The 14271-nt window shown below is 43.9% G+C and overlaps 1 protein-coding gene across 4 annotated transcripts in view; it reads left to right on the top strand.

The window, feature by feature from the left end:
• Window positions 1–14271, top strand: part of ZNF621 (zinc finger protein 621) — a 22431-nt gene extending 8160 nt beyond the window's left edge. For 3 of the 4 annotated variants that reach the window (XM_036869084.1, XM_036869082.1, XM_036869085.1), the window contains 3 exons: window positions 9643–9769; window positions 10347–10454; window positions 12001–14271. In XM_036869084.1, the coding sequence (XP_036724979.1) occupies window positions 9643–9769; window positions 10347–10454; window positions 12001–13061 (1296 nt within the window). In that variant the 3' untranslated portion in view covers window positions 13062–14271. The remainder of the gene's footprint in view (window positions 1–9642; window positions 9770–10346; window positions 10455–12000) is intronic. The other variant, XM_036869086.1, reaches the window with a different exon arrangement.

The following is a 14271-nucleotide window of genomic DNA, read 5'->3' as shown; positions in this document are numbered from 1 at the left end:
TGTGTTCTGCCCTCCCTTCCTGGCAACTATTGATCTTTTTGCCTTTTCCAGAATGTTGTGTAGTTGGTATCATACCTTTTCATATTGGTTTTGTTCACTTAGCAGTATTCATTTAAGGTTCTTGTGTGACTTTTCATGGCTTGATAGCTTATTTCTTTTTAGTGCTGAGTAATATTCCATTGAATGATTATACCACAGTTTATTTCTCCATTCACCTACTGAAGGACATCTTGGTTGCTTCCACATTTTGGCAATTATGAATAAAGCTGCTATAAACATCCTTGTGCAGGTTTTTGTGTGGACATAAGTTTTCAACTCATTGGGAAGATACCGAGGATCATGATTGCTGGATCATATGGTAAGAGTATGTTTAGTTTTGTAAGAAGCTGTTAAACGTCTTCCAGAGTGGCCGCACCAGTTTGTATTCCCACCAGCAATGAATGAGAGTTTGTATTGCTCCACATCCTTGCCAGCATTTGGTATTGTCAGTGTTTTGGATTTTGGCCATTCTAGTAGATGTGTAGTGGTAGCTCATTGATTTAATTTGCATTTGCTTGAAGACATATGTTGTAGAGCAGGGGTCCCCAACCCTGAGGCCAAGGACCGGTACTGGACTGGTCCTGTTAGGAACCAGGCTGCACAGCAGAAGGTAAGCGGCAAGCAAGCGAAGCTTCATCTGCCGCTCCCCATCGCTCGCATTACAGCCTGAACCACCCCCCAGCCCCCCCGTCCAGTCCGTGGAAAAATTGTCTTCCACGAAACTGGTCCCTGGTGCCAAAAAGGTTAGGGACTGCTGTTGTATAGCGTCTTTTCATATACCTGTTTGCCATCTGTATAACTTCTTTGGTGAGGTGTCTGTTCAGGTCTTTTGCCCATTTTTTAAATCGGGTTGTTCATTTTCTTATTGAGTTTAAGAGTTCTCTATATACTTGGGATAATAGTCCTTTATTATGTCTTTTAAAATATTTTCTCACTCTCTATGGCTTGTAGTCTCGTTTTCTTGAAGTATTGTCCTTTTAAGGTAGGGTTTAATTCCCCCTCATCTTTTCTTTCAAAAATGTATTTCCTTCAAAACCTTCTCAGCTAGTCTTTTACACTTACTTTTTTCAGATTACTGTCAATGATCCCCTACCCCTGTATAAATCTCATTGATTTTTTTGTGGGGGTGTGGATTTTTTTGAATTCATAGGCAAAACTGGGGTAATTGACTTCTTTACAAGTTTGATTCTTCCCATTCAGAAACACTGTATGTTTCAATTTATTCAGTTCCTCTTTTATTTATTTTAATAAACATTTAGTTTTCTTGTCTTGGTTTTGCAGGTTTTTGTTAGGTCTGTTCTTAGCTATTTTCATATGAGTGGCATCTTATTTTCTCTTTTTGTCTTCTAATTGTTTATGGTGGTATTTAGGAAAGCTAATCATTTTTGTTCACTTATCCTATATCTAGCTAACTTAATGAATTATTTTGTCAGTTTTAAATGTTTTTTGTTTATTCTCCTGCGTCTTGGATATTTTTTAGGCAGATAGCTATTTCATTTGCAAGCAAAAATGTTTATGTTTCTTTCCTATATTTATGCTCCTTCCCCAGTCTTTCACAGAAAGTAGAACCTCAGTGCGTGGTAAATGATCAACCATCAACTTTAATGGATGTGCTCTGGCACTTCACTGTTAACGTGGTATTTGCTGTTGTTTTCTGACCTTCTTCATAAGTGTAAAAATTTTTACTGGTGATCAAACCATTTTTGAAATTAATTCTTTCAGCAAATTCATATTAATCATCTTGCATCTGCCAGGCAAATGTACTGTGTGCTAGTAAACCAATAATGAACAAAACAGAATCCTTGCCTCATGACTTACAACCTGGTGGGGGGAGGTAGACAATAAAAGTATAATTTGTCAGATGATGAAAAATACTGTGGAGAAAAATAAAATAAGTTGAGGTACATAGGGACCATCCATAGGAGGAAGAGGAATGTATCAACAACCTAACTGTCTTGAAAAAGTAAGTTCTCCTTTAATAATAGGCATTTTTTTGGACTCATGATACCTGGGGTTATTTGACAGCAGATGGGAAGAACAATTTGGGGAGGAAGATGGTACTGGGTGGAGAAAGTTGTGAGAACAGCTCTGAAGATGTGAGGGAGTGAGGTTTGACTTGCTGCACACAGAGGTGAACTTTGGTTTACCTGTGAGCCTGTGGTCGCTGTCCTCAGAAGCCCTTTAATGCCTTGTTGAAGCAGTGATTACTCACAGGACATCATGGTTCTGTCTGATGTTTGGATTTGGGGCTCAAGCTATTTGGGGGGCCCTTTGGACCTTGTCATTGCCCAGCTTAAGGGTCAACTCTCCCTTTGAGAAGTTTCTAAATTTGTTCTTCTCTCAATGTCTCCTTTTGAACTGAGTTCCCTAGTTCTTGTTTGCAAAGGACCCCCTCAGAAGGACCTGAGTGTAGCTCCAGTAGAGTGGCTGGGAGCAGTTTAAGTTGCCAGCATTGATGCTTGGGGTATGTTTCTTCCCTGCTTCCCCCAGGAGCAATTGTGAGAGCATTCCCTTCTCCCTGTCCCCTCTGCTGACTCCAGTGCACAGGCTGCCGGGAGAGACTGGGACACTCAAAGAGTAAGGGGCTTAGCTGAGCCCCTGTGGGTAGGTGTCTTCCTTTTCCGTGGGCTGAAAAGAACAAGGCTGACTGCATAGGGTGGTGAGAATCTCCTAGGAGACGGAATCATCTGTGAGGTCATGAAGGTGAGAAGGTGCAGAAGGCAGGAAACCCCTCCAGGCTGAGCCAGTCTCTGTGGTCCGCACTGTGCTGTCTATAGAAGCAGAGAAGGTAGCCAGTGGACACCGTTAGAAACTGCTCCTACATCTCATGGAAGATGCAGAGGCTCTGGCTCCTAGGATGGTATGTGTGGTTTTGAAATAGCTGATCCCTCAGTGTTGATTGGGGGAGGGGCCCCATGTGGCCTGGAGGGAGCACAGTAAAGGTGGCTTGATAGGTAATTTTGGAAGTTGGGTTTGAAAAGATGTTCTCCGAAGATGGGGCAACACCAGGTTATGATGAGGTTCAGGGGTTAGCCATGTGTTCGGAGAAGTTCATGACCCCGTGTTGGAGGCAGCATGCTATGTGGGAAGAGCCCAGGTTTGCTGTTTGACAGGTTTGGGTTGAAGTCCCAGCTGTGTCACTTCCTGGCTGTGTGATCTTGGGCAAAGTAATGAATTTTTCTGAATCTTAGTTCCATCCTTTGAAAAATGGGAGTAACAACTCTGACTTTATATATATGTTGTAAAGAGTAAATGAAAGAGAAGATTTTTTTGATGTGGACCATTTTTAAAGTCTTTATTGAATTTGTTACAATATTGCTTCTGTTTTATGTTTTTGGTTTTTTGGCCACGAGGCATGTTGGATTTTAGCTCCCTGACCAGGGATTGAACCCGCACCCACTGCATTGGAAGGCGAAGTGTTAACCACTAGACCACCAGGGAAGTCCCAAAGACAAGATTTAAAAGTGCCCACCCAATGGGGCTTCCCGGTGGCGCAGTGCTTAAGAATGCGCCTGCCAGTGCAGGGGACACGGGTTCGAGCCCTGGTCCGGGAAGATCCCACATGCCGCGGAGCAACTAAGCCCGTGTGCCACAACTCCTGAGCCCACGTGCCACAGCTACTGAAGCCTGTGTGCCTAGAGCCTGTGCTCCACAACAAGAGAAGCCACCACAGTGAGAAGCCCGTGCACCGCAATGAAGAGTAGCCCCCGCTCACCGCAACTAGAGAAAGCCCGCACGCAGCAACGAAGACCCGACGCAGCCAAAAATGAATGAATAAATAAAGTAAAATAGATATATTAAAAACAAAAAAAAGTACCCACCCAAGAGCCTGATGCCTAGGGGCTAATCCACAAATATGAGTTCCCTTCACTCTTGGGAAGATGGAGGTGGCCCAAGGGAGACAGAGGGGGTACATTTTGGCAGGTGGGATGGAGCTCAAGACAGGCGGACATGCCTGTGCCCAGAGATAGCACATGGCCAGCCTTCTTTGAAGACAGGTGGTTTGGAGGAGAGGCCACAATGGGCAGGCTGCAGGTTTCCTTCAAGAGAGCTAGCTTTCTGATAAGGTAAGAAGGTATAAAAAGAAATTTGTAAAATACTGGGACTATTTCTTTTTTTATTTTAATTTTTTTTAATATATCTTTATTGAAGTATAATTGCTTCAGAGTACTGTGTTAGTTTCTGTTGTACAACAAAGTGAATCAGCTATATGCATACATATATCCCCATATCCCCTCCCTCTTGAGCCTCCCTCCCATCCTCCCTATCCCACCCCTCTAGGTGGTCACAAAGCACCGAGCTGATCTTCCTGTGCTATGCGGCTGCTTCCCACTAGCTATGTATTTTACATTTGGTAGTGTGTATATGTCCATGACACTCTCTCACTTTGTCCCAGCTTCCCCTCCCCCACCGTGTCCTCAAGTCCATTCTCTATGTCTGTGTCTTTATTGTGCCCTGCCACTAGGTTCATCAGTACCATTTTTTTTTTTAGATCCATATATATGTGTTAGCATACGGTATTTGTTTTTCTCTTTCTGACTTACTTCACTCTGTATGGCAGCCTCTAGGTCCATCTGTCTCACTACAAATGACTCAATTTTGTTCCTTTTTATGGCTGAGTAATATTCCATTGTATATATGTGCCACATCTTTATCCACTCATGTGTTGATGTACACTTAGGTTGGTTCCATGTCCTGGCTATTGTAAATAGTGCTGCAGTGAACATTGTGATACATGTCTCTTTTTGAATTGTGGTTTTCTCAGGGTACATGCCCAGTAGTGGGATTGCTGCGTCATATGGTAGTTCTATTTTTAGTTTTATAAGGAACCTCCATACTGTTCTCCATATGTATGATATTGATATTGTAAATGTATCAATTTACATTCCCACCAACAGTGAAGGAGGGTTCTCTTTTCACCACACCCTTTCCAGCATTTACTGTTTATAGATTTTTTGATAATGGCCATTCTGACCAGTGTGAGGTGATACCTCATTGTAGTTTTGATTTGCATTTCTCTAATAATTAGTGATGTTGAGCATCTTTTCATGTGTCTCTAGGCCATCTGTATGTCTTCTTTGGTGAAATATCTACTTAGGTCTTCCGCCCATTTTTTAATTGAATTGTTTGTTTTTTTGATATTGAGCTCCATGAGCTGTTTGTATATTTTGGAGATTAATTCTTTGTCCATTGTTTCATTTGCAAATATTTTCTCCCATTCGGAGGGTTGTCTTTTCATCTTGTTTATGGGTTCCTTTGCTGTGCAAAACCTTTTAAGTTTAATTAGGTCCCATTTTGTTTATTTTTGTTTTTCTTTCTATTACTCTAGGAGGTGGGTCAAAAAAGATCTTGCTGTGGTTTATGTCAGAGTGTTTTTCCTATGTTTTCCTCTAAGAGTTTTATAGTGTCTGGCCTTACATTTAGGTCTTTAATCCATTTGGAGTTTATTTTTGTGTATGGTGTTAAGGAGTGTCCTAATTTCTTTCTTTGACATGTAGCTGTCCAGTTTTCCCAGCACCACTTATTGAAGAGGCTGTCTTTTCTCCATTGTATGTTCTTGCCTCCTTTGTCATAAATTAGGTGACCATATGTGCGTGGGCTTAACTCTGGGCTTTCTATCCTGTGGGTCTTTTTCTTCTCTTGTGTTTCCCGCCTAGAGAAGTTTCTTTAGCATTTGTTGTAAAGCTGGTTTGGTGGTACTGAATTCTCTTAGCTTTTGCTTGTCTGAAAAACTTTTGATTTCTCTGTCGAATCTGAATGAGTTCCTTGCTGGGTAGAGTAATCTTGGTTGTAGATTTTTCTCTTTCATCACTTTAAGTATATTGTGCCACTCTCTTCTGGTCTGCAGAGTTTCTGCTGAAAAATCAGTTGATAACCTTATGGGGATTCCCTTGTATGTTATTTGTTGCTTTTCCCTTGCTGCTTTTAACTTTTTTTCTTTGAATTTAATTTTTGTTAGTTTGATTAATATGTGTCTTGGTGTGTTTTTCCTAGGGTTTATCTTGTATGGGACTCTCTGTGCTTCCTGGACTTGGGTGACTATTTCCTTTCCCATGTTAGGGAAGTTTTTGACTATAATCTCTTCATATATTTTCTCAGACCCTTTCTTTTTCTCTTCTTCTTCTGGGACCTCTATAATTCGAATGTTGGTGTGTTTAATGTTGTCCCAGAGGTCTCTGAGATTGTCTTCAATTCTTTTCATTCTTTTTTCTTTATTCTGCTCCTCGGCAGTTTATTTCCACCATTTTGTCTTCCAGCTCACTTATTCGTTCTTCTGCCTCACTTATTCTGTTATTGATTCCTTTTAGTGTATTTTTCATTTCAGTTATTGTGTTGTTCATCTCTGTTTGTTTGTTCTTTAGTTCTTCTAAATCTTTGTTAAACATTTCTTGTATTTTCTCAGTCCTTGCCTCCATTCTATTTCTGAGATTCTGGATCATCTTTACTATCATTACTCTGAATTCTTTTTCAGGTAGATTGCCTATTTCCTCTTCATTTATTTGTTCTTCTAGGTTTTTACCTTGTTCCTTCATCTGTGACATATTTTTCTGCCGTCTCATTTTTTTTTTTTCCTTTTTTTTTCCTTTTTTTTTGTGAGTGGGATTGTGTTCCTGTATCACTGGTTGTTTGGCCTGAGGCTTCCAGCACTGGAGTTTGTAGGCTGTTGGGTAGATTTGGGTCTTGGTGCTAAGATGAGGACCTCTGGGAGACCTCACTGCGATGAATATTCCCTGGGGTCTGAGGTTCTCTGTTAGTCCATTGGTTCAGACTCGGAGCTCCCACTGCAGGAGCTTCAGCCCAACCCCCAGCTCGTGAACCAAGATCCCACAAGCCACGCAGGGTGGCACAAAAAAAAAAGAAAAAAGAAAAAGGAGAACAGTAACAAAGTAAAAAATAAAATTAAACTAGGAAACTAACAGATATGTTAGAAAAAATATAAAAATAAAAATAATGATGAAACAACAACCAGAAGGTAAAACAGAACCACAGTAGTAAAAACAAGGAGGAGAAAAAAAAGAAAAAGGTGGAAAAGGCCTTGGCTCTGGAAGGCACGGCCTGAGCAGGGGCGAGGTTTGGGCGGTGGGCAGGGCCTATGATTAGGACCCACAGGGCTGGAAAAGGCCCTGACAGGTGTGGGGGGTGGGGCTTAGGCTCAACAGAACAGAAGGGGCCCAGGCATGCCTCCCACCTCTGGTTTCAGAGGGTGGGTGACCCCACTTGGGAGCTCAGCAGGCATCCTGGGCCCCATTGGGCAGGACAAACGTCCTCACTCCTCTCCTGCTCCTCCAGTGCCAGAGGGCCCCTCCCGCCTGCCTCTCCTGTTCTCCCCGGTCTCCCTCCCCAGGACCCATGCGGCCTGGAGTGGGCTTTGGAGGGCTGGGGAATCAGCCTGGGAGCTTAGCAGTCTCCGTGGGCCCGAGTGGGTGGTGCACATGCCCTCTGCTCCTCTCTTGCTCCTCTGGTCCTGGAGATTGGGTAGGGGAAACGCTGGGTGTGCTCCCCATGATCCGAGCCCCTGAGGGTCCCACCAGTCGTGGGAACCCCTCCCCCCTCTCAGCCACCCTTCAGGGCCGCCGGTCCTATCCAGCCTCCACTTCTCCTCCCCCTTCAGTCCCCCCACGTCCTACTGGTTCACTTGGGGCTTCTTCCCATCTCCTTGGGCATTGGGGTCCCCCACCAGCATCCGGCAGGTGCCCTAGTTGTAGGGAGATGCAAACCCTGCATCTTCCCACACCGCCATCTTCCTGATGCTTCCTAATTTTTATTTTATTATGGAGTATAGTTGATTAACAATGTTGTGTTAGTTTCAGGTGTACAGCAAAGTGATTCTGTTATACATATACAAGTATCTTTTCCTTTTCAAATTCTTTTCCCATTTAGGTTATTACAGAATATTGAGCGGAGTTCCCTGTGCTATACATTGGGTCCTTGTTGGATATCTGTTTTAAATATAGCAGTGTGTACATGTCAATCCCAAACTCCCAATCCGTCCCTTCCCCCCACCGCCAGTCCCCTGGTAACCATAAGTTCATTCTCTAAGTCTGTGAGTCTGTTTCTGTTTTGTAAATAAGTTAATTTGGATCTTTTTTTTTAGATTCTGCATATAAGCAATATCATATGGTATTTGGCTTTATCTGTCTAACTTACTTCACTTAGTATGATAATCTCCAGGTCCATCCATGTTGCTGCAAATGGCACTATTTCATTCTTTTTAATGGCTGAGTAATATTCCATTGTATATATGTACCACATCTTCTTTATTCATTCTTCTCTCAATGGACATTTAGGTTGCTTCCATGTCTTGGCTATTGTAAACAGTGCTGCAGTGAACATTGGGGTGCATGTGTCCTTTCGCACCATGTTTTTCTCCAGATATATGCCCAGGAGTGGGATTGCTGGATCATATGGTAGCTCTATTTTTAGTTTTTTAAGGAACCTCCATACTGTTCTCCATAGTGGCTGTTACCAATTTACATTCCCACCAGCAGTGTAGTGGGTTCCTTTTTGTCCACACCCTCTCCAGCATTTATTGTTAGTAGATTTTTTGTTAATGGCCATTCTGATTGGTGTGAGGTGAATCTCATTGTAGTATTGATTTGCGTTTCTCTAATAATCAGAGATGCTGAACATCTTTTCATGTGCCTCTTGGCCATCTGTATGTCTTCTTTGGAGAAATGTCTGTTTAGGTCTTTTGCCCATTTTTGGGTTGGGTTGTTTGTTTTTTTAATATTGAGTTTCATGAGCTGTTTGTAAATTTTGGAGATTAATCCCTTGTTGGTCACATCGTTTGCAAATATTTTCTTCCATTCTGTGGGTTGTCTTTTTGTTTTGTTTATGGTTTCCTTTGCTGTGCAAAAGCTTTTGAGTTTAATTAGGTCTCATTTGTTTATTTTTGTTTTTATTTCCATTACTTTAGGAGACGATCAGAAAAGATCTTGCTGTGATTTATGTCAGAGAGTGTTCTGCCTATGTTTTCCTCTAAGAGTTTTATAGTATCTGGTCTTACATTTAGGTCTTTAATACATTTTGAGTTTATTTTTGTGTATGGTGTTAAAGAATGTTCTAACTTCATTTTTTTACATGTAGCTGCACTGGGACTATTCCTAAGGAGTGGCCCCTCTGCGCATAGTGGAAGCTGTTGGGGAAGGCCAGGAGAAGCTGGGGCAGGGAGTACATGCGGCCGTGCATATGTACTTCGGCTGAGTGGAGACAGAGAGAGTGGTTGGTGTACAGAAAATTAGGTGACAGGTTAAGAGTACATGAGGGCAGCAGGTGCTAGAGGGACAGATCCATGGAGAAATGAACATAGGTGTTGATGCAGTTACCAGGCAGGAGAGCCCCAGATGCCAAGTTATGAGGTTAGGATGACAGTTTGGAGCCCCAGAGCTGAGTAGGTGGGAGAGCATTGGCGTTCCGAGTTTGGAGGTGGGAACACTGGCTGAGGGCTGGCCTCTGGCTGGGGTGCTGAATGCTCTTGTCCGTAGAGCAAACCTTCCACGGGGCTCAGAGTCACAGACCCTGGCAGGTCCATCTCTTCCCTGCAGCTCAGACTGCCCCCCTCTGGCCCTCGCTCAAGACTTCAGCAGGAACCTGTTGTTTCAGGAGCCAGTGACCTTTGAGGATGTGGCCGTGTACTTTACCCAGAACCAGTGGGCCAGCCTGGAGCCTGTGCAGAAGGCCCTGTACAGGGAGGTGATGCTGGAGAATTATGCAAATATGGCTTCCCTGGGTAAGGTCTCTCTCAGTGGCCCTCTGTGATAGTTTCACCTCTTCTCAGATGTCTTGGGGATTCTAGTAGTCCTTAGGTTTGATGGCTCCAGAGGGGAGTTCTGCACTCATCAGCCTTTGGAGATGCTGGGTGGGGAAATCCCAGGTTCCCTTTGGCTTTGAAATTGGACTTCATTACTTCCCAGGGAAGAGCGTGGTTCTGGACCCTGAGGGAAAGGATTCTCCCGGGTACCCCTGGGAGACCTCTGTTCCTCCGTCCTTCCAGTGTTGTGGGATGTGGGCCCTCTCCTGTGTGGAGGAGCCTCCCAGGATATCAGTACATACATCCTTCCTGAAGGGATTTCATTTCTTCTGAGTCAGGGTGAGCTTGCACTTTCTCCCTGAGGAGAATCACTATCTCCCTGGCCACACCTTGGAGCACAGTTTGGACCCCTTCCTCAGAACCCCTGGTGGCTCATTGGTCCCCTGGGCAGTCCACTTCTCCCCTCCCCAACTAGCCCACAATGGGGTGGGCAGAGATCTCAGGAACAGCTCTGGATGTCTCCTCTCAACTTGTCTCTCTCTCTTTCTTGCTGGAGAAGCACTTCCATTCCCCACACCTGTTCTGATCTCCCAGCTGGAGAGAGGGGAAGCACCATGGGGCCCAGATCCCTGGGAAGCAGAGATTTTGAGAGGCATCTGTCCAGGTGAGTAAGAGGACCTAGTGCTTTCTGGTTTTGCCTTCCTGGTTTACTAGAAATATTTGTCCTGCACAGAGAACAAAGCTCCCTGTAGTTTTTATAAGGTAGTACTCAGTACACTCTCTGACCTCTGTTGAGTTCCCGCACTGAGCCCGGAAGGACCAGTCCCTAGGAGTGCATAGCTGCACGCTGTCCACATCCACGTGGCTATCCTCCCACGGAAAAGCTGTGACCCACTACCTCTGAAACCACCTCTTTTCTCACTTACCAGGGAAAATATTTAATTTTATGCCAATTTTCATGGCAAAGAAGTAGGGTTTCAGCCATACTTTAAGGGAAATATTATTCTGTGGGTCAAACTGATTTATCTGTGCCATAGCTATGATTTTATTTGCCTCTTTAGTGTTTAAATCATGTTTAGTATTTAAAAGTTCCTGATGTCATAATCTTGAGGTTTACGATGTATTTGTTTTCTATAGGGCTATAGAGGAAAGGGCAAGAATATTCCCCCAATACCACACCCAACACACCCACCCACCCTAAAATTTCCCACAGACTGCTTACCAGTCCCAGGAACTTTTGTTTACTTGGGTTTTCTTTCTTTTAGGAAGAAAGTTTCCAGGCCTCTTTTCTCACACATACTGTGACATTGTAAATAGTGGTTCCTTTAGCAGTAATACCACAGTGGCCTACAGCTCTCCGATCAACTTGTGTTCTGGCTGACTTTCTGAAAGAACTAATGTTTTATCCCAGAATATTATGCGGATTTTTTTTTTTTTTTTTTTTTTTTCTGTGCGGCTTGTGGGATCTTAGTTCCCCACCAGGGATTGAACCTGGGCCCTCAGCAGTGAGAACACGGAGTCCTAACCACTGGACCACCTATGTGGGATATTTAAAAGTAGAATTATCAGGCCATTATTTAGAATTCGGAATAGGGGGTGGTTTCCTGGCTTCCAGGTGGGGCATTGGGATCCATTGTGTCTCTGTGTGTGTTACCGCGCTGCTCAGCCGCTCATCTCACGGGTGTCTTTTCCCTTCTTTGAGGTCTCCCTCTCTCTCTTTTAAAACCTGTTTCCAGTTCTTGCTGATTCCTCTCACCTCTCCCACTCTTTTTTCTTCTTTTTTTCCCCTCCTGCCTCTTTTCCTTACCCGCCTCCCCTTTTTTAACTGGCTGTGCCGCATCGCTTGCGGGACCTTAGTTCCCCAACCAGGGATTGAACCTGAGCCCCCTGCAGTGGAAGCATGGAGTCCTAACCACTGGACCGCCAGGGAAGTCCCCTTCCCATTCTCATTCTGCACATTTCACCTGCCCTGGTTCATTCCCCAGCCCTTCCTTATAAGAGGCACTTCCTGGACTGTTTCCAGTGTCGTCACTTCTCCAGTTATAAGTTATTGTTTTTCTTTTTCTCTCTCATCCTCCTTTATGGATGCTTGTAGCCATCTTATGGGTATATTTTTAAAAAATCACTTCCTACGAGAGAAAATCAGGACCACTGGATCCTGTTTCCCTTCCAGTTCAGTAATGAGGAACACTTGTGGTTTCTTTGGTCAGGTGGTGAGTCCTGGACTAAGACAGAAGAGCCAGTGGTAAAGCAGGAAGCCCCTGAAGAAACAGAGGTGCACAGCATGCCAGTGGGAGGGCTTTTCAGAAACGTGTCTCAGCACTTTGATTTTAAAAGCAAGGCACCATGGCAGACTTTCAGTCTGAATCCCAATCTAATACTTCGAGGTGGAATGAAGTTCTATGAGTGTAAAGAATGTGGGAAGATCTTCAGATATAACTCAAAGCTCATTCGGCATCAGATGAGCCACACTGGGGAGAAGCCCTTCAAATGTAAGGAATGTGGCAAAGCTTTCAAGTCCAGCTATGACTGTATCGTACACGAGAAAAATCACATCGGCGCAGGACCCTACGAATGTAAGGAGTGTGGCAAAGGTCTGAGCTCCAACACAGCCTTGACCCAGCATCAGCGGATCCACACGGGCGAGAAGCCCTATGAGTGTAAGGAGTGCGGCAAGGCCTTCCGTCGGAGCGCAGCCTACCTTCAGCATCACAGGCTACACACTGGGGAGAAACTCTATAAATGTAAGGAATGTTGGAAAGCTTTTGGGTGTAGGTCACTTTTTATCGCCCACCAGAGAATTCACACCGGGGAGAAACCCTACCAGTGTAAGGAGTGTGGCAAGGCGTTCACCCAGAAGATTGCTTCCATTCAGCATCAGAGAGTTCACACCGGAGAGAAGCCTTATGAGTGTCAGGCATGTGGGAAAGCCTTCAAGTGGTACGGCAGCTTTGTTCAGCATCAGAAATTGCACCCCGTGGAGAAGAAGCCTGGCAAGGCCCTCGGGCCGTCCCTGCTGTGTCCCCAGGGCCCCTCTTCAGCCTTAGCTCCCATGCCTTTCCAGGGCCCCTGCTCTGCTCCGGCTGTGGCCATGCCTTCACTGGCCTTGCCACACGCCGTCCTCATCCCTGCCTCTGGGCCCGTGTTCATGCTGCTGCCCGCCTCTGGAGTCCCTTCTTCTCCTGTCCAAATAGTACGAGTCTTCCAGGGTCTTCCTCCCACTGTGAAGCCTTCCCCAGTTATTCTGACCCCTTCTCCTCACCCCTCGTGAGCTCTGTCTTGGCACTTCTGTGGCTGTTACACACAGCAGATCTCCAACCTAACTTAAGCTTGATTTGTGGCTTTTACACCGTACATGTGTTACAGCTGTTTCGGCATAAACGCCATTGTAATCGAGATATATTTAAAGACTGTGTTTGTATAATATATTCTGTTTTTTTCTGGGTAGAAAATGGAAATACTTGACCTTCATGTTGGTCCCTTTCAGGCTTGAACAGTAACGGCCGTGTCTGCATTGTCAGGCTGCTGGTGGTCGAAGTGCTAATAGGACGCTTTGGTGAATTAGGGACGTTTGAGAGAGAGGACATCCCCGCATTAGGCCCCTGTGATTAGAGAGAAGCAGCCTGGGAGAAACAGAGGAGGCATTTAAGACCTGTCAGAGGTGAGAATTGGAATGAGCTTCCAACCATAGCCTTTAGAAATGAATGCAGATTGTTCAGTGGGTGAAGGTGTTGTGTATTGATGCAGTTGAATGAGCTTTGAGTTGGGTTGCTATTGACACAGATCATTGAGGATCTTGTACGTCTCTGCAAAAGATCATTTGAAATAACCAGTTTAAAAACAAAAAAAAAAAATGCAGTGATAACAATTATTTATATGATCAATAGCAATCATGTCTTTAAACATGAAGTTGTTTTTTTTAATCTTTAGTTTTGCTCTTGATATCTAAATGTTTCCTTGTAACTTTGGTTTCCTAAGTAAATATACACCAAGGCATTCATCTTTGCTCCATCCGTTGCATAAATTTTTCTTGGTGTGCATTCTGGTTTCCTGTTTGCAAGCACTGGTTTCTACATTGACTTTTCTCCAAATTGTAAACATGAACTTTGGCAAATTACTAAAGAAATAGGAGCAGCTGATTTGGGGGAAATCTGAATATGCCTGCAGAATTGTATTTTAGGAATAAAGAGGGCTATGTAACGGGTCAGTGGTTAAGCTTATGTGACAGGTTAGTGAAGTGGAATTTTGGATTGCTCTTGCTTTTGACCTTAGGTGAGAATCTTTTATAACTGTGCAAAGGACTGTGTGAAGTAATTCCTGGAAAAAGAACTTGAGTTATGCATTACAGGCACACCTTGTTTTATTGCACTTCACTTTATCCATTTCGTAAATAGTGTTTTTTACAAATTGAAGGTTTATGACAAAACTGCATTGTTGGATAATGGTTAAGATTTTTTAGCAATAAAGTATTTTTTAATTAA

This window comes from Balaenoptera musculus, chromosome 11 (assembly GCF_009873245.2).
Source record: "Balaenoptera musculus isolate JJ_BM4_2016_0621 chromosome 11, mBalMus1.pri.v3, whole genome shotgun sequence".
Classification (NCBI taxonomy): Eukaryota; Metazoa; Chordata; class Mammalia; order Artiodactyla; family Balaenopteridae; genus Balaenoptera; species Balaenoptera musculus.
This window is presented reverse-complemented; position numbering and strand designations above follow the sequence as displayed.